This window comes from Lichenostomus cassidix, unplaced genomic scaffold (assembly GCF_008360975.1).
Source record: "Lichenostomus cassidix isolate B80296 unplaced genomic scaffold, HeHo_3.0 HiC_scaffold_708, whole genome shotgun sequence".
In the NCBI taxonomy this organism is placed as follows: Eukaryota; Metazoa; Chordata; class Aves; order Passeriformes; family Meliphagidae; genus Lichenostomus; species Lichenostomus cassidix.
Window position 1 is genome coordinate 1 of NW_028147426.1, and position 25,009 is coordinate 25,009.

At 46.1% G+C, this 25,009-nt stretch overlaps 1 protein-coding gene and 3 long non-coding RNA genes across 4 annotated transcripts; 2 read left to right on the forward strand and 2 right to left on the reverse strand.

The window, feature by feature from the left end:
- Positions 1-714: 714 nt before the first annotated feature.
- Positions 715-9,607, reverse strand: POLB (DNA polymerase beta). The gene is made up of 14 exons (XM_085045042.1): positions 9,418-9,607; positions 9,283-9,340; positions 9,142-9,208; positions 8,536-8,610; positions 7,966-8,024; positions 7,201-7,250; positions 6,738-6,789; positions 5,742-5,796; positions 5,580-5,652; positions 5,206-5,276; positions 4,388-4,474; positions 3,381-3,445; positions 2,698-2,837; positions 715-2,082 (listed from the first exon to the last, which is right to left on the reverse strand). Exons 1-14 carry the CDS (start codon positions 9,476-9,478, stop codon positions 1,988-1,990), a joined length of 1,008 nt encoding a protein of 335 aa, XP_084901168.1. The 5' UTR covers positions 9,479-9,607; the 3' UTR covers positions 715-1,987.
- A 549-nt stretch (positions 9,608-10,156) lies between these two features.
- Positions 10,157-11,890, forward strand: LOC146423206 (uncharacterized). The gene is made up of 3 exons (XR_014847640.1): positions 10,157-10,262; positions 10,432-10,546; positions 11,240-11,890. It is a non-coding gene; the product is annotated as an uncharacterized LOC146423206 (long non-coding RNA).
- Positions 11,891-13,204: 1,314 nt separating this feature from the next.
- LOC146423207 (uncharacterized) lies at positions 13,205-15,808 on the forward strand. Its single transcript, XR_014847638.1, has 2 exons — positions 13,205-14,181; positions 14,285-15,808. It is a non-coding gene; the product is annotated as an uncharacterized LOC146423207 (long non-coding RNA).
- Positions 15,809-22,031: 6,223 nt separating this feature from the next.
- LOC146423208 (uncharacterized) lies at positions 22,032-24,329 on the reverse strand. Its single transcript, XR_014847639.1, has 2 exons — positions 24,275-24,329; positions 22,032-22,777 (listed from the first exon to the last, which is right to left on the reverse strand). It is a non-coding gene; the product is annotated as an uncharacterized LOC146423208 (long non-coding RNA).
- Between the last annotated feature and the right edge of the window lie 680 nt (positions 24,330-25,009).

The window sequence follows — 25,009 nt, forward strand, 5'->3', positions numbered from 1 at the left end:
CTCTCAAACCTTTCACCTACCTTCCCAATAAACCTTCTTATTGTCAGCGCCGTTTTGAATTAATGCTCGGGCAAACCCCTTAGTAAGGGCCAAACAGCCCCGACTGGAAGGATACGGTCCCACCCAGTGTCGAAGTAAGACTCGGCAGCCGGGACAAAAGCCAACACTGACAGAACGGTGTAGGCAGTATTGCCGACAAAGCCCAACTGTCATTCTGCACATAAACATGGTTGTTTGTGCACCCAAATCAATGTATAGTACACGCCCAATTTCATAGATTCCCTGTGATAAGCACAAGGTTCACAGCTATTGTGTCCCGTGACTACCAGACATCTTGCACTCTAGTAAAGCAGTTCAGAAGAAATGACAGCAAACACAGATAGGGAGCGGAGAGAGAAAGGAGAGGAAAAGACACATTGCATATTTATGTAGTTTAAAAAAAACAAGCAAGCTGTCTGAAGAAGCCTTTTTTTTTTTTTTTTCCACGTGGAAACATTCACAGTATTATGGAGAGAGACTGCAAATTCTGTCTCAAGTCCCAAGACAAAGTAGTCTTCTCAGCTACCTGTCGAAGATGACGGCAAACGCATTGGTGTAGTGCCGCGCGCCACCCGGTAAACGTTCGTAAATGTGGTAAGCTCCCGTTCCTGCTTTTTGATGTCTGAAAACTACAGCTAATAAAATAATAAAATAATAATCAAACAGCATTGCACATTCATGATGGAATATTCGATTTATTTACACCTGCTAATTACTGAGGAAAATAGAAAATATATCAACTACATGCATTTTTACAAGGAAGCATCAAAAGACTCCATGTAGTACTAAGTTCACTTGCAGTTACCTGACACAGTACCGCTTGCATTAGCACCAGGGAACACTCCCAGAGAATCATTACAACTCCCAACAATAGAAAAGGAAGAAAATAAAGGGATAATCCAGAGTATCAGCCTATACATCGTTGGTGACAGAGAATCTAACCATTAAGAAAGCGAGAGAAGCGTTATATAGTTAGCAATAGTCCATTTGATTATGTGCAGAATCCTCTCATCTTTCCTGCTACCACGTATTAAAATACAGTAGGCAGCAGCAGCAGCAATACCTTCAATGCTCTGTAACACACGTAAGCTAGCAGTTCAGTACTTTGAAAAATTTTAAGTTAAGCTACACAATCCCTGTCCCAAATACCACTAGCATTGCTTTCTTCAAGAGACCTTTTCTCACATCCAAAATAGTCATTACCTTTTCCAACAATTAAAGGGAAGGCATAAAATAAGATTCGATATGTTTGCATATATGAGGGCAGATCGAATCTACAGGAGTGGTCGCAGCGCATCAATTCATCAGACCGAGCCGAACGAGTCAAACAAAATGCAGACCACTGCAATCGATAGTACTACAGCATACCTAGTTACAAAAAATTGACAGGTCGTGTGCAACAGAACGGTCACATAACCATATAGGTCATACTAAAAGATTGTATATGTAAGCACAAAGAAAAAGATTATCGTGAGCTTCAGCACCGCAGCAAGACACTTAATGCAGATATGAGGAAATACAGAGACCAGTTGAAAATGGTACTCTTTAGGAGTGATCTAGCCCACTTTTTCCATCTGATTTTTAAATATCTGTGTAAGATATAAAGAGAGATGCTGGATACCTCAAACCTAGAAACATTTGAGGTCAGATAGGGTGATGGCCTAAGCAATGTCATCTAGTCAAAGATGTCCCTGCTCACGGCAGGGGGACCACACTACATGACATTTAGGGGTCCAGACCAACCCAAATTCCTGTTTGACTACATGACAAAGACATTTTACGTGATTTATCTCCAGTACACCTTCCGTACGAGTGCCATGGACTCGCTTTAAACATCAGTTACAAACATTTCTTCTGGTAATAACCGGAGTAAGACAATGCACTGTCATGTGTTCGTAAGAAGCTACAAGAACATCTCTCTAGGTTACAAACCTAGACCAGCAGCTGGTTATTCACTCCGATCCTTCGGCTCTCGGTATTTCCACTGGATATAGTCAAAGATATCTTTTTCACATTCTACTGGCAGGGCCTCTCCAGCGACTCCTGCAGGCAAATGACACAGGCTATTTGAAAGGTGTAAAGCACGTACCATTCAGCAATGGTAAATGCATCACGAGATTGAGGCAAAACTGCTGTTGGTAAAAGACTTAAAAAACCCACCCAGAACGACCTCCCCACCCTCCCTAAACTTTTCGTAGTGCTTACAACCCTGATTCTTATTATTGTCAAAGGAGATAAGGCAATGAATTAACTTTGGGGCCACGCGGTCACGCAGTTACACAGATTATAATTTTGTGTGGGTATGAACGGCCACCTCTCCTCCAAAACAAAGTGAGTAAAGGACGTGACATACCCCACGAAAAAAGCAGGAAACCAAACAGGTGCTGTGCATGACACAGAAAACAAAAATCTATCAATCAGCAAGCCTTGAAGCAGGCTAGGTACTCCAAAGAGGTAAGTCTGTGCCACGGAGCTGCCCGTATATAAGCAGGCTGCCCCTTCTCACCGTAACGGTGCCCAATATCAAAAAGGACACCGTGAGAAATTTCATGAACAACAGCATTTATCCGAAGCATCTCCAAAGCACGCGGCCGATCGAAGGCGATCACGCAATGCGTCCAACTAGAAAGAGTACTGCGCGGAGAGGGCCAGACTGACCGGTGACACCCAAGCGACGTATCGTATATTCATTGATGGTGAAGCCCATTTCCAGAGCATGAGTTCTCATGTTCTTATTGAATATATCACTTCCTGTGAAATACAGCACACCGCAGTAATACTGATCTTTGGGAATAAGCCTATGATAAAAAGGAAAGGAGAAGCGTGGCCTTAGAACAAATAAATACAAAACAGTTACAAGCCATTTAGAATTCAGTAATTCAGAGACTCCGTAGGTTTACTCTGTATTGACGGATAGGCATCGTGCAACTCTGCACATTTCATTTTCCTGCAAGCCGCACACAAGAAGGAAAGGAACCGCGTACGGAAGAAAGGTTCGGCATGTGCACCCTTACCCAGAAGTTACCGGTGTTCAGCCACTACCCGTTTACGGTGCTTGCACTCCTGCCAAGAATCAATGTCAAAGAAGTGTGATAAAAGAGGACCGAATTCTGAATAGAATAGCATATCGTCATTTGAAATATGGCATTATTGCTAATAACCTGTTGTAGCCACTGGCAATCATACAGTGGCTTCCACCCTGCAAAGGCATCTGAAACCTAGCAGAGTGCTGCGTCCTGAACACGGAAGTAGAGATTTCAACGCGAACACGGATGCAAACGTCTGCTCTGTAGCAGATGGCTAAACCAGGGGTTCAGGCAGGGGTTTTTTGACGCGCGTACCGGATATCAATTCTCCTATGTGGATAGGCCGTTCCATCTTCATTATCCGGCAGCTGACAGACACCCTGCGAGGAAGCAAGGCAAGCAAGACGTTCAAATGACATTAAACAGAATTGAGAACCATATGTACCTCTGCACCCCCAAGCAACGTCTAAGTGACCCTCAGTCACCCTGGAAAGCCAAGTGAAATCCCTGCGGAATCAACTTAATATTGTAGTCGAAAGGCCAGATATCAGAACACAGTGAATCACTCTTTCATGCTGTAATGAGAAGCATTGTGCAAGGTAGCATATAACCGTTTTTTAACTTTTTACTGTGCCAGGAAGGGTCACAGGACTCCTCCTTTCCCTGTCAAAGTTATTATCACGCTTTTCAGTATGCACACCTATCAGCAGGGTAAAAAAGACAAAAAAGGCTGCACCGTCAGAACTTGTATACGAGAAAAGCAATGTCCCTGGAATTCATGACTCGCTTTAGGCATCCCACATAAATCATCCCTATTATATCCCGCCTCTAGTAGCTTATCCGTGAAATCCCTTCAGCGGCAAAACCGACAAAAAAAGGAGACAGAAGTCTATTATGTATTAGAGACAATAAGGTAAACATAGGTCTGATATCAAAGAGAAATGTTCCCGAGATCTCGAGTGCACAGTTGCGGGAGCGGTAACCGGCACAACCGAAGAAGCGACGTTGTGCCGAGGTTCCGGGAAACATGCAGCAATATAGACACAGACGATATTATTTGATGAAGGTTATGTCATCGTGGTTCAGGACTACACAAATATCTGTACAGTACATGATACCGAAATCTTACCGTAAGGTATTTCCTAAGAGTTAAGCGCGGGAAGTTCTTGCGAGGTGCAAGGGGGAGAATTAAAAAAACTGAACACACCCCACCCCTACACCCCAATTCGAGCAGGCCAAGCAATCTGTCTCATACTCATCCCGGCTTCTGACAGGAAATGTAAACCCCTCACAACATCCTTCACCGCCAAATATGCGCTTACCATGAATTTTGTATCACCTTTAGACAGCGTATCTGTGACAAAGTGGACTTCTTCCAGTCGTTCCACAACCTGACGCAGAAGTTTTGACTGGGAAGAACAATAACACAGCAGAAGAAATCACTACAGAAAAGATTCGAATGTCTTCCCTATTTTCTAGAGAGAGGCTTCTGTAAGTACAGGACATCATCATAATTATACGTAGTAGCGTACGTGAAATTAGACCCAAATGGAAAAAACATAGCAGTAACACCGGGAAGAAGCTAATAAAATCACAGTAGCATGACACAAAACCAATTTGCACTGATTCCCCCCAACCCCACGTGAAAGAGCCTTTAATTGGACATGACAAATATGAATCAGGTTTCAAACCATGAATTTGTTGAAGGAATACAAGGAAAAAAGCTACTGTTATTAATACTACTCGAGAGTCAGTCCCAAAAGGTTACAATGGCAGCATGACAGTTTCCTATAATCTAAGCGATTATGGTTACATGAAGAGAGACTCAGCAGTGTACCTTTACATCAGATAGCTTTACAGCTCCGAATTATAAAAGCACGTGAATTCAAGGGGGTGGGGGAATGCGTGTGACAGGAAGAGGAAGGACAGAAGGGTAAGAATACCTGTATCTTTTACTTCTGCAAGAGATAGACAACACAATACACGCACCGGAGAAGGCATCGTGACTCCTCCAAATAAACAAGGCGATCCCGGAGAACACTTTCATATGACAGTAAATACCAAGCCACACAAAGCCGCAATAGAAGTCTGAGACCACACGCAATGCGCAGTACCGATGCGCGGCATCTGAGAAACACACCTGTTTGGACGATTCAGACGTGAAACTGGGATGGGTTAGGAGAACATCCATGTCGCCGCTTGACTCCGCACCTAGTCAAGAAAGATGCAAAGAGAAATTCCTCCGCCTGTGGCCAAGCAGAGCGACAAAGCGCAAATGTTGTTAATGTAAAAACAAAGCAAAGAGGTCACATCACAACATACTACTGTTTCTGGGGGAAAGGTGGAGAAGTAAGGATTTGTGTGGGTGTCTCACTGTTGAACTAGCTAGTTGAGACAATTCTGACAGGTGAAGGGCAGGTTTCAGCATAGAGTCTCTCCTGAAGAACAGCGTGCATAGTACCTTGTCTCGCTTATCACGCCTAAGTCAAGGTAAGACTATCACAGAGTACCAACCTCGTCTAAAACTGCCACACACCGTAGCGATGTAGTTTGGGTCCAGCTTCCGTATCTCTTTCATCACAATGTCCTACGTCAAAAGGAAGGAAGCATGTTCTTAGAGGAGTCAGCCATTCACTGGCCGTAAGTACCTTACGCCCTTAACAAAGAGATTCTTACCTGCATTTGCAGCATTTCTTCCCTCGGGATCCTTTTCTCAAAATCCTCAAAATATCTGCACATATAAAAATATAAGTATTTGAAAGAATGGCAGGGGCAGCAACCTAACATTGCAGTAAATGACATGTACGTCAGAGGAAAGAACAGCAACTGCCACTACAGTCACATCAGAAAAAGCTCCCGACTGTCATCAAACACCTTAGAAAACATATTGCCAGGTGACAGTAAAAACTCACGACCATGAGTCTGACCGTGCTTAGAACACGGTTTCAGTATTCCCACCATATGTGAAGAGCAGCTATGAGGTGGGAGTAGCATCACCATATAACCGATTGCTTCATATTTACATCTTCAAACAAAATGTTCTTGAGAAAACTAGGCCTGCCAGCTAGCCAGACGGGCAGGTCCCTCGCCCACGGTCCTAGGTGACGTATGTTTGAAAGAGCTGAATGGAAGCTCCCAACTCACTTACAGCTCCAGACATCTTAGCCCTCCAACTTAAAAACTGCATTGTCAGCATGACGCTTGACTGTGCAGAAAAAGAGGCCAAGCGAAACACCACCTGTTTTCCTTTGGTTCACCTTGAGCTTCTGTTCTTCCAGAACCAGCACTCTGAGCAGACACTTAGCAAGTAGCATTCCAGGTGACGTATAGCGACGGACTAACACCCATTCTGCGCGTTGTTTTCCGAGTCCAGATACGCAAAGGTCTCAGCTTGTTCACAGCACGTAACAAGAAAACAGCCTGGGCCATTTCTATGAAACAGCACCGCAACCTCGCCCTGTGAGGTAACTGAGGAAGTCACTTGCTCTTAACTTCCTTTTTAACAGAGACTACGCCTTCTGACCGCAATGAAACAAAAGCTCTAAAGAACTGCTGAAAAGCACGAAGAGCACAGCTTCGAGAACGCTACTCAGCCCGTGTAACCTTACGTTACATCCCAGCCTCTGAGGGAGTCGTTACAAATGCCGAGCGCTCATACACAAGAGAGCTTACCTCAACCCGATCCGCTGGTGATGGGTCAGCTTGTGCTCAATTTTTCTTAGATCTAGGAAAAAAAAGAGCCCAAATGAAGTTGTTAACTGAAGACTACAAATGTTACAGTAAGTTTCCACTGACTGAAAGATGATGCATGTAAAGAGAACACCGCCTCAAAGGAGGGAACTTTGAACTGCCTACGCAACAGTTGATAGCGTGACCGCAAACGCACGCAAAGCACTTCCGATAAAGACTTAACAGAGCAAGAAAGAGCCAAATCCTTGTCATCTTCTGTGTCACCGGCACGTACTGTACTTTGGACACATACGTAATGCCTTCAGCCCTTGCATTAGCTTTAGCATCTTACGCATCTTCTTCGAAGCCTAGGGCTTCTTTGCTAGCCCGGTAGCAGTGCAGAAGAGGCAGCTTGACAGAAGAAAAGGTCACTGGAATGTAACTGAGGCCCCAAATTTACACTTACCTTCTAAAGTCTTAATTCCTTCCTCCACAAACTTCCTAGCTGCAGCGGGACTGCAAAGAGACAAGGCAATCTGGTGTGAGGAACAGCAGGAATTTTACCACACTGAATAGCTCCTTACAATTCTTTATAACTGTCAAGGTCTTTAAAGGCCAAGACTGAGGTTACTTGTGACGCTTACATCTTTTTAGCATATGCATTTTCAGTTTATGCTTTTGGCCAGCAGAGATCCAAAGCTCGGCCTGCACGTTTTTTATCGTTTGACATAAGTACACATCGATGCATAACTGTGGGAAATTAAACACACAACACCAAATAGGCAACACTGCTCGAGACGATAATGCCAAAGGCACGATAACATGGTACGAGAGTATTGATGGGTTTTCTGGTACGCTTGTTTCTGTTTTGTTGCCCTCTTCAAGGCTCTGCTTTTCCTTTCACAGCAACCGTGAAGACAGCTTTCACTTTGACTTTTGGGGGTCCTTCCCGGTTCTATTCCTGACTAGCATCTCTCTCGTTCCTCCCTCAGCTCGCACATAGGAGTTTCCCACTCACACTTGTGCACCACAAAGTCTGTAACTGACGCTTCTATAGCCTTTAACCTCAATCAATCCTGTACTCATGACTACAGCGTGTCAGTGCAGGCCTGACATTGGCTCAAGCTGATTTGCTCTGTTATTTGCAATCACCTATAATCTGCTCCTAAGTCTATCAAATGAACAGGAGAAGGGGCAAAAGACCCCAAAGGAGACCCCAAAAAACTTTTACCCAATTCCGGTGACTCGTGTTAGGAGACCGATAGCCGAGCTCGTATCGTCTTGTCGAATCTACAAAAGCAAAGCAAAGCAAAGCAAACCCGTCTTTATTCCACTTGCAATAAACCAACAAACAAGCAGAAAGGCTTCCAAAGATAAAACAGCTTTGTCAGACTCTGGCTTGAAAGCTCACTCTCAGTCATTGCAAAACAGTACCGACGGTACCACGGTGTATCACAGCGACGCTACACGTAAGTATCCCAAAAGCCACCCAACTATCCCCGTGCAGGTGACCGCAGGTGTACATCACAAAACTCCACAGCCTTCCTGAGACAGAATTCCACCTGTGGCTGAATACCTGCACATGCTGATTATGTAAGGGAAAATATTGCCATTACTAGACAATTTAGAGGCTTTGGCTGAGCTTCTCAGTGCTTGATTTCTACCTATCATGCAACGCGCCTTTGGCATTCCTAAGACACTCCGGGGAAAGCGACAGAAATGCGCAAAGCAAGCAGGCTACTTCGCAGGTCATGAAGAGAAGCAACTATCGAGGAACGCTGAGGAAGGGAAAGAAACCCACCTTTTCCAATTTGCGTAGCTTTCCGGTGGATAAGAACTCATCTATCTTCTCGGCGATTTTAGCACCCACTCCATCCTAAATATTGGGGGGGGGTGAGTACAAACAAGGTAACTTCAAAATCACTGGAAGTCAGTCAAAATAGGTGGGAAGCAAGAAAAGGTCCCTAGAATTTAGATTCCAGAAAGAACCGTAAGGCAACCGAGATAGCAGTATGTAGCGGGAGCGCAAAAAGAGCATAAGAATTCAAGGGTACAACGGAAGCATCGTAAACCCCGTAACTCCAGGGCTACATCGAGTTTCCTCAAAGCAATAGCTGTGGACAAGGCTTCGATTCCTACCGCTCAAGATCTCTGAATTAACCATCGGTAACAGAGCGCAGGGAAAAGATATTTTTAGAGGCAGGGAGTCAGCTGGGGTGCCCAGTTTCATACGTGAAATCCCCCCAGCGGCCGCACCTCGTCGCCGGCCCCGAGCTCGGAGTCGGTACCGGAAAGAGGCGGTGGCAGAAGCGAGGCTGTCACCACACCTCTCAGGAACCTCCGGCACCTCGTCCGCGCCCCCGGTGGCCCAGTCCCTCCCGCAGGCAGCACGGGCGCGAGCACCTACCAGCTTCTTGGCTTCGGCACCGTTCCGGATCTTGGTCGGATACCGAGAAATGACCGAGGCCGCTTTCCTGCGGAACGGCGGCGGTCAGCGCCCGAGCGGCCGGTGCCCCGGGACGGGGGCGCGGCGGGGGGGAGGCGGTACCTGTACGCGTTGTACTTGTGGATGGCCCGATTCACGTTGCGCTCGTAGTCGGCCAGTTCTGCAGGAGAACCGCGGTGAGAGCAGCCGATCCGCGGCCCTTCCCGCCCGCGAAACCGACCGAGCACCCACGCCTACCGGTGAGGAAGTCGGTGATTCCCTCGTTGGGGCTCTCCTGCGGGGCTTTGCGCTTGCTCATGGCCGGCACCGGCACCCCGCTGCCGCGGCAGCTTCGGGCAGCTATCGCAGGGAGGCCTTTCCGCCGGCGACGTCAGAGCTCGTCCGGCGTCGGCGCGCCTGCGCGGGAGCGCCGCGTATGCCGGAGGAGATGGGCGGGTGACGGAGGAGATGGGCGGGTGAGCGATGCGCTGCTCGGCAACACTCTTCTGCGTCACAGCCCTTCCTGACGTCGAGATGATGCCAGCCATCAATGGGTGAGCTTCTCGGGGCATCGAGTTCTCCCAGTTGCATTCACCCCATTGAACCGGTTAAAGACAATGTTATTCAGGGACAGTTTTGGGAGAAAGCATTTCTGAGGCAGAACTCACACAGATCCCGTTAGTTCCCTGCCTCGATTCGCAACCTACAGAATAAAAATGTAATTATTTCCTGTACTGCAAAAGTTTCCTTTTTCACTGCCGCTCAGTCCCGTGGCAGGCTGCGTTAACAGGCGGCCACAATTAGACGCTGTCGTTTATGCAGAGCGACCTCTGCGGGGTCTTGGCAGCGCGGTGGGTGCTGGTCCTCTGAAGTACATAAAGGGAGGAGAGCAAAAGCGTCTTTCTTCCCTGTGCGGACAGCATGACGATGCATTTCACTTGTAGCCCTCGACGTAACCTATGGACAGTCAGTCACGGAATCCTCGCGGAACGGTTCGTCTCGGAGAGGACCCTAAGGTCCCTGTCGTTCCACATCCCGCCCTGGGCAGGGACACCTTCTACTAGACTAGTATCCCTGTTACATCATTCAGCTGCACCAGCCACGTAGTCATTGCCAGGCCTCTAAGGGGGTCATTGCCAGGCTTCTAACAGGTGCTGGCTAAAGGGACAAGTACCTCTATGGTACGAAAGTTTTTTTACAAAATGGTGAGTCTGTGGTGCCTGAAGTAGAAAGGCAGGAAGTCCCAGAACTTGTTTTTTCACTCGGTGAGAGACACGCGGCATGTGAAGTTCTAGGGAGACTGCACTTGCAGTAGTGGCTAGAGGCAGAAGAAGCAGTTTGCTGTCTACTCGTTCCCCACCTTTGCCTTGGTTTCCTGAGGCCCCAGGTAATCACACATCACCACAGACTTTTGCAAGGTCTTTGCTGAAGTGCTTCTACATGCAGCAGCGAGATTTTTCGTAGCTGGAATTGATTTGCATTTCAAGCGTGTAGTGCGTCTCGTCGTGTAGCGTGCTCTTTAATGGGTCCCGTGCAAGGATAATTGCTGTGGAAGAAGGCAAATGAAGTGGAGAGCCTGGACTAGAATGCCCTGGGCCCATGACAAGCACAGGTTAGAAAACATTTAAAACTCCAGGTCGGAAAAATACTAAACTAAAAGCCCAAGTTGCAACAACAACAAGCAAAAGAAAACCCAGACCCCCTGTAATAAAAAGAAAAGCAAACCAGAAAACCTCCCATAAAACCCAAAATCAAACCCACACAAAAACTGACCAAACAAAAAGACCCCAAAAACCCCCAAAGCAACCAAACAACAGAAACAAAGAAATACAGAACCAAAAAACCCTAAAAAGAAAGAAAAAACAAAGACAAACAAAAAATCCCAAACCCACACAAACACCCACCATCCCCCCCCCCCCCCCCAAAACCAACCTGCCAAAATCCCAAATAATATCTGGTGGTATTTCCCTCCTCCCCTCTCTCAGGCACGGGGGGAACGAGAGGTGGGCCCAGGCAGGGGTATATTAACCTCAGCCTTTGGCAAAGAGGTTCATTTCCTCTCTGGTATTCACTGTTATAGGAGCTCTCCTCTCATTTCCATGAAGGGGATCTTTGAGTTCATGTCAGCTTTTTTTTGGCAGGTGCTTTTGGCACGTAAAACAAGAGAGGCTTCAAAGACGCGGTGAGGAAGATAGCATGGAACATGGAGAGTATTTAAGGTCATGATTTTGGGTTGCACATTCAGGGTTGGTAGGGTGCTTTTGTAATTTTGATATTTAACAAATTTTGTTATTTGTTTTTATTTCTCTTTTTTTTTTTTAAGGAGCATTGGAAGTTGCTGAAATTGCACATTGTGTCAAGCATGATACTTGAAATTTTTTCAGTAGATTCATCATGTCATAAAAGGGACCTGCAACAGAACACGGAGCAGACACTTCAAATCGTCCAGCATATGATCTGTGTGGCATTTCCTACTGAGGCTAGACCAAACCTTCTGACAGATGTTGCAGTGGCTCATTGAGGGCACAGGGGAGGAAGGTGAATGCAGGTACTGTTCTGTCATCAAAATTAGATGTGCTTTCTTGAAGATGACATAGAAAGAATCAGTAAGCTGTCATTGGTTTCTTTAGGCCATTTCAAAGGCAAAGTTCTGTATGTGTATATTCCAGGAGGCGCAGTTCAGTGAAGTTCTCAGAAGTGAGCTCCGTGAATGGGGTTTAATGCTAGAGTGTATTTGGTTTAATGCTAGAGTGTATTTGACTAAGGGCTAAACACCTTAGTTAGTGTCCAGCATTTAATAAAATATTTGCCAGGTTTACACAGACTTCCCCCTGCCAGCTGAGGGTGGTGGTGGAGGAGGAGGCTTTTGGGTGCACGGTGTAACCTCTGGTCAGGGCCAATGAACACCCATGGTCCATTTTACAAAGCAGGCCCTTCTGTGGAAGTCCCAACCCCACAGGCCACATCCATGAGATAGTCATATGTGAGGCAGCTGAGGGGGTGTCATAATTAATGAAAGACCTAGGGCTTGCATTGTAGGACTTGCATTGTAGGACTGCACATGATGTATGCAGAGTCTGCTGGGAGGGGCGGAGGAGGAGGAGGAGGAGGAGGGCAGCGGCCGCCAAACAGGCTGAGATTAGAAACATAAATTGGAACTATTGTTAAAAAAAATTCATAGCAGAATAATGAGAAGTGAAATGAAGCCTTAAAAACATCTTCTCTCTGTCCCTTCCTCCTTCCTTGCTCTACCTCCTACCCAAGCAGTGCAGGGCAGCAGGGAATGGGGGCTATGTTCACCTGTTGTTTCTCCCGTGGAAGATGGTTTTCTGCAAACTTCTGCAATGTGAGTCCATTTCATGAGCAACAGATGTTTGCAAAGTGCTGCAGCATGGGTCATTCTTCCACAGGGTGCAGTCGTTCAAGGATGGGTTGTTGTAGTGTGAGCTCCTCCAGGGGCTCCAAGTGGATCTCTCCATCCCTGTGAATGTCCATAGGCTGCAGGGGCCCAGCTGCTCTGCCTGGTGTATGGGGCAGATAAGAAAAACAGGTCTGTGATATCCTGCCACTAAGTTCTAAAGAGATGAGTAGTGAAGCTGCTGACATTTAAACTGAAGTGCTGTCAGCAGGCCTTGAGAAGGATCCCCTCAGACCTCAGTGTCTTGGGCTAAGCCAATACCAGAAGTGTGGAGAGCAGAGAGCTGTTAAATGCACAAAGTAGAGCAAAGTATCACTGAGGTGTATTGGTTGTGGCAACACGAGTTAATGTGCACAGAGCAGTTCCATCAGATGCACCATGTGGGCTGCTGACCCATTCAGAATGAAGGATTACACAAGCAGTACCTCCCAAGTATCCCTTTGAGTGTCTTCCTAGCTTAATGTGTGACTGGGCTAGTTGGAATAGCAGAACCAGTAAGGTTTCATTCTTTCTCCTGGGCCACGTGAAAGCCAAATTTGTGTACATGCCTATTTTAGGAGGTGCACTTTGCGGTGGCTCTCAGAATGTAGCCGCACAAATCCGGTTTAATGCTAAAGTGTTTTTCAGCAGGCCACGTGTGTGTTATGCAGTCTACAGACAGGGAAAAACTAAGTTCAGGTATGAAGCTTAAAACCTTATTTAGTGTCCAGTATTTATGAAAATATTTGGAGAAATGTGTAGCAGTTTTGAGATCGGTGTTGCCAAAGTTTGTAATGTAAGAAGTGGTAGCACCATCATCCAAACCTGTATTTTTTAAACAATTTAAAATGATGGTGTTGTGGATTGAAATTGATACAGATCTTATCTGCAAATTTTTCTATATATTGCTACAGATGTTACAAGCATGGGCAATGTTATGTAAGGGAAAGTAATTCATGAAGTTTTTCTATTATTTTTATCCATACCTGGAAGTTTATATGGTACAGAATAGTATTTTCTGGGTGCATTTTGTGACACGACAAGCAAGAGGGAGAAGCAGCACTTCAGAAATTGTTCCCCAGTAGTGATAATTGCAGTCCTTTCAATGTGCATTAAAAAGAACAGATATGAAAAGGTAAGAGCAAGAAGAAAATGAGAAAAAAAACCCATCCTGAGGTAGGGGACTGCTGCAATTTTTCTGGGTTTTTTTTTTTTTTTTAAGGGAAGGATGCATATCCAGGTGGCTGCAGTGTGTCGCAGCAGAAGTAGTGGCCTTTTTTGAGTTTCAGCAAGAAATGATTTTTCATATGTTGCATGTGAAGTAGCTGAAGCTTGTTGCATAATGACACAATCACAGGCTACAGCCACCTTTTGTTAGATGTTGCAAACATGTTTTGTCTTGCAGGAAAGCTGTTTACTACTTTTATGGCTGGCAGTGTGGTAAGGGTGTTTGTTTTCATTTTGCACACATTGTCCACGAGACTCTATTTGGATGAAGATTGGAGGTGAGCTGGGGCAGCTGTGGGGAGGAGCCTGGGGCTGACCTTTGGTTGAGGGCAACAGTCACGTTTTCTGTTCTGTTGCGTCAGGTGCTACGAGCAGGTGTGGAGTTGAAGTTTGGAAAGGTAAGGGATACTTGTTGTCAGTGAAGAGGGAGAGGGGTGTTGCAGAAGGGGTCTCTTCTGGGGCCTGTCACAACAGTCTGAATTTTCTTTTGAACTGTTGCAGGCACCGAAGTGGACCAGAGGGAACACAGCGCCATCCACAGCATCGAGGATGGATTGTGTCGTCTTGTCTGGTGAAAAGCTGTGTCAGGAGCGGTGGTTGGGAGAAGTGGAAAAGCTTTGTAATGACAGGTTTGAATTTGAAGTTAGGTTAGAGGAGAGCAGTGTTGCGGGACAGGCCCTTTGGAAGTAAAGGGAGAGGTTTTCTGTTCAGCATCAGCCGAGCCTTTGCTGGGTAGGGTAGTTCTGAGCCACATCCCTGTTCTCGTGAGCTTTTTGTTATGGGCCTTGTTTTGTGTAGGTGTTATCTTTTGTGTCAGGAGCGATCAGCATGGTCACCTGGCATTCATTGGTTCCTTCTGTAAGCCTGCTGGGGTTCTTGAGCATGGTGTTAATAACTTTGGCAGTAATTTGTGGTCAGGATTGACTTTTCATTATCATGTGCTATTGCTGTGGAGGCTTCTTTTGTTGAGCATCATCAGCCTCTGGGTCATGTTGCAGTAGGAAACTTGCTGAGGAATTTTAGCCCATGCCTGTGTGATGTTGTCAGTGTCCATTGTGTTCTGTGCAATAGGATTTTGTTGTGTCTTGATGCTTTCTCAGCATTGTTCTGGGCCGTGTCAGCAGCAGGGGTCCCTGCTTGCATTCCCCGGTGTTCCCCGATGGGGCTTCTTTTGGCATCTTGTCACTGTTAGTTGGTGAGACCAGATAGATGTTGTCATCCATCGTGTTGTCATTTTTGGTAGTACCTTCTTTTCCTGAAGGGTATTGTGAGCTGCTAGACTGTGCTGAGAGAAATGCCAAAGACCTGGCCTTTTTTTCCTATTGTCATTTGAACATGCAAAAATGAAAGAGTTGCCCCAAGGATGCTGTCAGTGGGAGGTGGTGATGGGATAAGCTGTTTTTGAAGGCATTATCCACAGCCTGAAAAGCGTGGATAGGTGTAGCGTTTGGTATCAGCTGGGCTGCGGCCACATTGCAAAAAGCATGTTGTTTGGGCACTAAAATTTCAGGTTTTTTGGTGGGTTTTCCAGGAAAATGCTTTGTAGCCCTCTGAGCTTTGCTTTCTAAAGCACTGAATGATTTTAATGGTTCTGCAGGGATATCTGCCTGGAATGTCCTGGGTGTCCCGGTTCAGCGGCCTAGGGTGGCAGGAAGGTGGTGCTGAAGATGCCAATCATCAAGCCCCTGGACATATTTTGGCTGCAGGAGCTGCCAACAGCAGGCTGTTTAGAGCCAGAGCTTGCCAGGATGGCTAAGACTGTCATTGTGGCAGTCCCCAAAGTATATCTGATGTGAGTAGTTGCAGAGCTCTATAAAAGAAGTGTGACCTTTGTTATGGTTTTGGGCCCAGCAGGTCTTACGTGGCTTTTATTAAGCTGGCAAGCTGGACTTTTTAGTCCTGCTGAGAGAGTTGAGTGTCACCTTATGAAGCAAGGAAAAGCTGTGTGGTTAGTGCAGGCTGATGCAATTTATTTTCACTTCTGACTTGCCATGATTCCTTTAATAAATAAACTCCTAATGAAAAGTGTGAATGTGTGAATTATTTCTGTGTTTGATCAGCAGTAGAAAGCATCAGTAGAAGTTTGTGGGAGAGGTGTAGGGAGTATCGTAAGGGAGAAGGGTGTGGGAGGCAGGGCCCGGTCCCAAGGCAGGTTGCTGTCGGTGTCATAGGAGGGGATGTCAGATAGATGCAGATAAATGTGGACAGGGTGCAGAGCCCTAGGGTACTGCCCCTGGTGGGGCTGCTGGGGGTGTGAGAGCATGTCCAGGACAGGTCAGGTATGGAGTGGTGACCCCTAAGTGGGATGGGGGGTGAGCCCATGGGACACGGTCAGAGTCCTGGCTACTCTGTGAATTGTTACCAGACAAGGTTAGTGGAGCTGAAGGTCATCCCAGGAGAGGTGCAGGCCCCGGTCCCTATTGCTGAGTCCCACCACAGCCTTATATAGCCAGGATTTGGGCTCCAGAGCTGAGAGGTGTTGTATTGTCCAGGGCAGCACTTGATACCACAGGGCTGTAGGGTGCTGTGGAGTGGGTGGGGGGCCCTCGTGTGTTAGCTGTAAGGAAGGATGAGTGAGAGGTATTGAGGGCAGTGGCTGATGCTGCCCCCTGCATCTCACACTCCCATGCAAAGCTCCCCCTTTCTGGGTGTGCCTAAGAACACCTGCCACGTAGTCTTGTGCGTGCAGGAGGAATTTTTGGCAGAGCGGCTGTGTGTCAGCCCAAGGTGAGCCTATATCCCATAAGGGCCTAGGTAGGATCTGGGCTGGTGACAGCCCCAGTGTAGTGTCCTGTGATCCCCCAGAACCCGGATTTGAGGTGAGAATTTTCAATGTTTGTAATGTAAGAAGGGGTAGCACCATTATCCAAAGGCAGAAGTTTTTAAAAGTTGAAAGTGTGTCTGTTGAGCATTGAAATGGATACCTATTTGATCAGGAGAGTTTTTTAATGTGTTTTGTTAGATTTTACAGACATGGTTAATTTTTTGAAGGCATAGAATTTCATTTATTTATTTCATTAATTGTATGAATACCTGGAGGTTTTCCACAGCTGCAGAGCGGCATCTCGTGTCTGGATTTTGTTCACACGGTGAGCTGGAGGGAGTAGTAGCCCTTCCAAAATTTTTCTGGAGCAGTGGTAATTGCAGTTGTTTAAATATGCATGAAAAAGGTCTCATGTGAAATGGGAAGAGCAATTAGAGAAAGAGGAAAAAGAAATGTTGAGCCAGGGAGCCCTTGCAAATCTTCTGTTGTTCATCGATGACAGTGATGTTGTAGGCAGTAAGAAAAGTGTTAGGATTCAAATAATGGAGGGTATGCAATGGATGTAAAGTGTAGGGAAGGGAAGGGAAGGAAAGGCAAACGGTATTGTAAAACGTTGCTTGGGGCAGCATGCAGATGAGGCAGAGAGAGCAAGAGGAACGTGTGCCCCGCGTAAGCTTGTCCGTGCAAGGCCAAAGCAGATAGATTTGAAAGTGTAAACCTAAGTCTTGTGTATAGAAATGAAGCAATGAAGGAGCTTAACTTGTAAGTCAGGATGATATATAGGACAGAATGTAAAAAAGGAGGAAATAGATCTATTAGGTGTTGTATACAAAGTCCAATGAGCTATTAGATATTAATGTAAAGAGAGGTTTAATGTGAGTAGATGTGTACAGTTAGAGTGTAGAAGTGTAATGTGATATTGTAGTGTGAAAATGTACAAGGTGAACATTGTAAATAGGTGGCTCGTGTCTTAGGAGAGGTTCCATAAGTGTCCATGGATTTGTAATGATGGGTAGATTTTTTGTATAAGAAGTGCTAATAGATATAATGTCAATAGATGAGTGTAAATAGATAAAAGTTTAGGGGGTGGGGATAACAAAAGAGTTGTGAGAAAAGGTTTTGTTGTATTGCTTTGTAAATCCTGGAAGATTTGTGTTTCTCAGAAGCTCCAAAGGGTAGAATTTTTGTCCTAGAGTGCATGGGCCGATGCAGCCAGAATCCAGAAGCCTGCAGGTTGTCACGGGCATAAAGCAAATGCAAAAGCCATAATTTTCACATGGAGGAAAAGCACTGGAGTGTCATGACATGCAGAATTTTGAAAAAGCAACCTCCTTGTCTGGAAATGTCACATTGTAGATAAGGAGAAAAGCAGCAGGCTGGCAAGCAGAGCAGGTTGTGGTGACAGTCGGTCAGTTTGGAGGTATGGCCCTGGGTGATCCGGTGCGTGGTTAAGTTAGTTGGAGTGCTTTGTTTATTGTGGGTGCATCGGCCGCTACCAGTTACCCGGGGAGTTGTACTGCTGCTGTCATTGCCATGCTGGGTGGTGGCTGGCCATGGGCCTTAGCCTCCTTGTGTCTCAAAGGTTGTTCCTGGCTTTCTTTGCCGCCTCCCCAAACTGCTGCCACCTTCCTCTCCACCCTGCTCTGCCATGGCCAGCTGTGGTGTGCAGATGGTGTCGTGGCTGTGCTCTGCTGGGTTCCTTCTGTGGAAGCAGAGGAGCTGCAGTGGTCGCAGCATCAGTTCTTGTAGGAGATGCTGCGTTTATTGTGGTCAAGTGCCTGTCTTCTTTAGAGCTCTTATGCTGTCAGGTCCTCCCCAGAGTGTGTCCTTGAGGTAGAGACAAGGAGTTGTGGCCATGGTCATTGCTGTGGGGGAAGAAGAGATTTGCTGTGGTTATTGGCCTTGCTTCCTTTAATATCATGTGTCCAATATTTCTACAGATGTGGTGTGCTGAAGCAGCAGTTGCAGCAGTTGCAGCTGTTGTTGTGGGTAGTGAATAATTGAAACTAATGTAAAGAATGGATTGTTACGATTGCTATCAGTATAGCTTGGTGTTCTTAATCCCACAAAGCAGGTTTGTAAAAGGTTGAAAGAGCCCTTTTTTTTCCCAGAAAACCTCAGTGAATGGATTGAGGTAACCCAGAGGTGATCTAGTGTATCTTGAGGATCGTTACGAAGTGTTGTCAGATGGTTTTTATGATGTGAAGAGGCATTTGCCACGGTGTGCAGGACAGAAGGGTGGAAAAGTTTGTTACCTGTGTAAAAGAGGCACCGTTTGCAGCCTGGTTGAAACGTGGTATTGTATGTGAAAAGTGTGCATGCTGCAGGAATTGTGTGAGATGAAAGGTGTGAAGAAGCAGAGCTGTGCGTGCACTTGGGTTCCTCCAAACTGCCTATCTTACATTAGGGTGGTGATGTGCCATTGCTGTGTAAAAGAGCCATCGATCGCCAGCCAGGTGCCCTCGAGCAAATGTGGGATTTTGTATTGTAAAGCTGTGCAAATGTCAGGATTTGTGCCAGACAGAAGGGGCTAGGAGGTAGGCCCGAGGCTGGCCTTGTACTCCTGGGTCTCTTGTGCCCAGTGTGTGCAAGGATTTCCTAGCTGTTCAAAAGAGGCAGTGGTTTGAGGCAGGTTCGATCAGCAGGAAGAGGGAGGGAGATCACAGTCATGAGCAGTGATGGAAAGCTTTTCAGGTAAGAGATGTTAGAGTCCTAATTGAAAGAGTAAGTATCTTGTGTGGCTTATGTGGCAAATAAGAAGATGAGATGAATGACATGTTGCCAGTGAATTGTAAAGAAGTCATCAGTGAAGGTGCTGACATCTAAATGTAAGTTTTCTCCCTAGGTTTTGAGAAGGATCTCTGTCAGGCTGCAGTGTGTTGGGCTAACCCACTGCCAGAGCTGTGGTGAGCAGAGAGGTGTTATCTGCATAAAGGGAAGTAAAGTATTGCTAAGATGTTTTGGTGACAGTGATGGGAGTTCATGTACACCAAATACTTTTATCAGAAGCATGGCCTAGGCTGTTCATATGTTCAGACCAAATGATTATACAAGCAGCACCTGCAAATGATCCCTTTGGGCATTTTCCTTGCTTCCATGTGATGTGGCCGAGTGGAAGAGTGATTGGAACAGAGGCTGAGAATCAGCCACCATGTGTGTTGTGTGGCATTTGCCATTGTGTTTGAAGTAAACCTTCTGAACCATCTTTCAGTTTCTTCAGGAACATGAGATATTGTTATTTGTTTAACATGGCATTGAAAAAGTTAGCAAAGGTTGTTTGTTTCTCTTAGGCCATTTGAAAGCCCAATTTGTGTACATGGCTAATTGATGAGGTGAAGTTGTGTAAGGTTTGTGTAATGGAGCCTTCTGAATCAGATGTAATCCTGAAGTGTATTTCTGTAGGCTGTGCATGTGGTGTGCAGTTGATACAGAGGTAATAAGTATGTGGAGGTGTAAGGGCAAGCACCTTATTTCCTGTTCTGTGTTAGATAAAACATGTGGGGAAATGTGTAGGAGTTTTGAGATCAGCATAGTGAAATTTTTAATGTAAGAAGTGGTAACAACATCATCCACAGCCATAAGTGTTCTAGAGTTGCAAGTGATGGTATTCTTTATTGAAATGGATAGAGAGTTGATGTGGCAATATTTGTATGTATTGAGGCAGATTTTGAAAGCATGGTAAATGTTGTGGAAGGGCAAGTATTTAATGAATTTTTTGTACTGTTTCTAGCCACATGTGGAGGTTTGTGCAGCTCTGGTGGACGGGCCTGTTGTGGGTGAATTGTGTGCTGTGATGAGGCAGATGGGGAAGTAGCAGTTGAGCAGTGGTTGTTGATGAGTGAGAATTGCAGGTAGGTCGTTCAAGGTGCATTAAAAAGAGCAGTGGTGAGATGGGAAGAGCAGGTAGCTAAAGAGTAAAGAAGAACGTCTTGAGGTAGGGTTAGTTGAAGTGTGATTTGTTAGTGTTTGTGAGGATGTGGTGTGTGTTGTGTTTGCGTTCATGTCGTTGTTTCGAGAGGTGTCGTGTGGATGTGAGAGGCATTTGTTAAGTGTGGTGTGAGGCTTTAGTGTTGTTAGTTGTTGCTTGTAAAATGTGTGTAGCAGTCTTATGGAGTGTAGGTGTGTATATTTAGTTGTTTGTTGTATGTTTTTGGTGTGTGCTGTTGTTGGTTGTGTATTTTGTTGTTTGTAGTAGGTGAGGTGTGTCGTTGGTTTTGTGTTGTGTTAGAAAGGGGAGAGATGTGTGTTTTTGAAGAGGTGAGTGTGTTACTTTGCATGTTTGTAGGTGGAAAAAGCGTTTTTCCGTCCTGTCACCTGCCGCCCTCCGATTTCTACCGTGTGCCGCCGCGCGCGGCACGGTGGGTGTGGGGGGGTACCACGGGACGCCCCTTCCGGGCGCCGCCATCCCCCCCCCCTGCAGCCCCCCCTCGGCGGCGGCCCCGCCTCGGCCGCCCCACCTTCTGGCTTAGGTGCCTTACTTACGTTCCAGTGGGGGTAGGCGGGCCCGGCTGGCTGCTAGACTACGGGGCCGTGGCGTGCCTAGCACACGCACGGTGTAGGAGGCGGTGGGACTCGGACCCCTGAAGTGCAGAGACTCGGCTTAAGGCCATATCCACCAAACCAGAGTAACTCCTTAATTTTAAAGCCTTTTTTTGGCGGCATATCTTCTTCGCCGCACAATGACGTCACCAAAGCCCTGCCCATCTCCCCGCCCCGGCTCTGGGTCCGTCACTATACTCCACCTACTGTTCCTCCCCTCGTCCCTCCCTTGGCCCCGCCCCTGTCGTCTCTCGGCCCGGGCCAAAGCCACGCCTCTGGTAGTCTCTGCACCACGCCCCTCGACGTCACGGGGCTCGGAACACAGCCACGCCCCTGGTGCTCCCCGCACCCCGCCCAAGAGCCCGGCCCCCGGTGCCCCCTGACTCCGCCCAAAGCTACGCCTGGCTCCGCCCGCCCGTCGCTATGGCAACACTGGAGCAGAGGCTTTTTTCCCAGCACTTTTACCGTTTTACTTTTTTCACAATTTTTGGAGCTCTTTTGCTAAAGAATTTTACTAAGGTTCAGTGCCTGATTTTTACACGCTTTCTCTCAACTGTATTAGCACAAATTACCATTCTTTCAACTCTTAGGGGGTGTTTTTACCACTTCTTGAAAACTCCACAATTTACAATTCTTGAAAAACAAAACACATTTTGGGGGATACTGCAGCACTAGCATGCAGCTGTTTCACAGCTGTATGCTCATTATGTCCATTTTTCTCATCTCTTTCTACAGGATTTCCTAGGGGCTTCTACTATGTGTTGCTGGGGTTTTTTCACTTGTTTCATGGCTGCATTCACTTCTGTTTGCATGTTACCCCATCCTGTGCTTTTGCAAGGATCACTTCTTTAGTCTTGGGGTTTTTTTCCCACCTCTACACTACTGCCATGTGTTTACTAGTGTCACCCAATCTGCAGAAAAAAACAGAAAAACTCTCCAACAACATTTTCATGTTACAGACTCAAGGCATTACTTTATTTTGTGGTCAGGATGTACCACAGCAATCATCTCATCCACCCATAGCCCGGGTGCGCAGAGACAATCATTCCAGGATACATAGCTTTTACTCCATTTCTCAGAAATTGCATACAGTAAAAGTACAGAGGAAAGCATTGGCTCAGTGTTCATTACTCCAAAGTTGAGCAAACTCCCCATATTCCGTCTCTCATTGGACTCTAATCTCCTTACCTCTGATGCTAATGACATTCTTCAGTTTTTCTTGGCAGTCTTTTTTCTGGGCCAGGATGTCTTCAGCCCTGCTGCAGTTGCTCTGGCCTAGCTGCTTGTGATATCCATCAGGTCTTGTTGAGAACCACAAGTTCCTGCTGGATGTTCTGTTCATGTTCTTTATCTTTCTGCTTATCTTTGGGGGCACTCCCAATCTCTTGGTATGCTGACTTCACCAGACCTCATCTGGCACAACACTGCCCTGCAAGAAACCTAAAATTCCTTTTCCCAGGGGAAACCCAAACAAAACCTTTGACTACAGTTACACAACATTTTTAACCTGATACATTTTCCAACAGTAGCACTCAGTCACAACAATTTTCCTTCAGTAGCCTTTCATGTCATTTTGTTTTCAACATCTTTTGGAACAGAACAGATGCCATCTTTCTCTTCTCTATGCATGCCACAACACCGCAATATCCTCGCAGGGACCGGCAACTCCAGCAGCAGCCAACCACCACCATCTGTAAGAGAACACAATACACATGTCAGTCATTTCTGAACAGCTCAGCACATGTGCAAGTCCAACTGCCTCACGCCGTTTTTTCCTTGGCCTCCTATCCACCAGCTGCCTGCTTAAGTCCTGACCACAGGGGAGGGCTTCAGGCCTGCTCAGCAATGCCTGCACATTAAAGTTTCACAGTATTATACCATTTCTCACACGGGTGTACCATCCCTGACCCCATGCACATGTCATCCCACTGGAACCACCAACTCTAACATGTTCTACTCATTCTCACCGCTTTGGAATATTTCCTTATGGCTCCCATCTGCAGGGCTTCTTCACGCTTGCCTACAGCAAAGGCTGCCTAACAGTGCATGCACTCCATTCTCTGCAGAGTTCCAATTCCATTCCAGGGATGGTCATCACACAGTCCTCATTCTTCCTCACCCAAACATTCATATCTCACTCCATCCACAAGCTTGCCTCAAGACAGATACTTTGCACTGACATTCAGCCAGCTGATTACATCCAGGCAAAGTTGTTATTAAGTCATCGCACCTTCTGGGAGAGGTGTGTATGCACAGAGGCCAAAGCCTGCAGCTGCCCTCCAAGTTGTCCAAGCCTCAGCATGCAGCAGGCCAAGAGGATATGCTTGCAGGAAGCAGGTTTGTACCCACTCTCCCCCAGCTCAGGGGGGAACAGGAGGCCTTTGCCTATATGCTGTCATCTCTGCTCACAGGCCATAATGCTGTGGGCTGCTGAACCATTCAGAATGAACGATTACACAACCAGTACCTCCCAAGAGCCCCTTAGAGCATCTTCCTCGCTTTTGTGTGACTCGGCTAAGCGGAATAGCACGTGGAACACTCACTGTAAGTTACCCACCATATGAGCCATGCAGCATTTTGTGCCAAGGCTGACATAAACCCTACGAAGCCTCATGCAGTGCCTCACCGAGGGTGCAGGGGAGGAAGGTCAAGACAGTTACCCTTCAGCATTTAAAATGACAGATGTGCTTTCTTTCAGATGACATTAAAAGAACCAGTAAGGTTTCACTTCTTTCTTGTAGGCCACGTGAAAGCCAAATTTCTGTACATGCCTATTTTAAGAGGTGCATTTCATGGCAGCTCTCAGAATGTAGCAGCACGAATCCGGTTTAACGCTAAAGTGTTTTTCAGCAGGCCACGTGTGCGTTATGCAGTCTACGCACAGGTAATAACTAAGTTCAGGTATAAAGCTGAAGACCTTATTTACTGTCCAGTATTTATGAAAATATTTGTAGCAACGTGTAGCAGTTTTGAGATCAGTATTGCCAAAGTTTGTAATTTAAGAAGTGGTAGCACCATCATCCAAACCTGTATTTTTTAAAGAATTTAAAATGATGGTGTTCTGGATTGAAATTGATACAGACCTTATCTGCAATTTTTTCTATGTATTGCTACAGATTTTACAAGCATGGGCAATCTTATGTAGGGGAAAGTAATTCATGAAGTTTTTCTATTATTTGTATCCATACCTGGAACTTTGTATGGTATAGAATGGTATTTTCTGGGTGCATTCTGTGACACAACAAGCAAGAGGGAGAAGCAGCACTTCAGGATTCGTTCCCCCGTACTGATAATTGCAGTCCTTCCAATGTGCATTAAAACGAAGAGATATGAGAAGGTAAGAGCAGGAAGAGAAAAAAAAAAACATCCTGAGGTAAGGAACTCCTGCAATTTTTCTGTTGTCCATGTCTTGTTTTTTAGGGAAGGACACGTATCCAGGTGGCCGCAGTGTGTCACAGCAGAAGTAGTGGCCTTTTTGAGTTTCAGCAATAAATAATTTTTCATGTGTTGCACGTGAAGTAGCTGAAGCCTGTTCCATAATTACAAAATCACAGGCTAAAACCACCTTTTTGTTAGATGTTGCAAACATTTCCTGTCTTGCAGCAAAGCTGTTTACTACCTTTATGGCTGGCCATTTATTCCCAAGCCACAGTATAGTACCCAGTGCCTTATGAATGCTGCTACCCAAGTGAAGGAGATGACTTAAGTAGCTAGTAAGAAGAAAGTATACCAGAAAAAAGAGAATTGAAAGAAGCAGCCACTGTTGATATGGACCATCGTGGCGCTGCAGCCATCACGTCAGTCACAGACAGGCCTGTAAAAGTTTTCTGTAAACAGCGAGAATGAAGCTCAGAAGTGCTGTGGAAGCAGGTGGTTTTACTTGCTAAAGAATAGAAAGATACGTTATGAAGTGACATACTTAC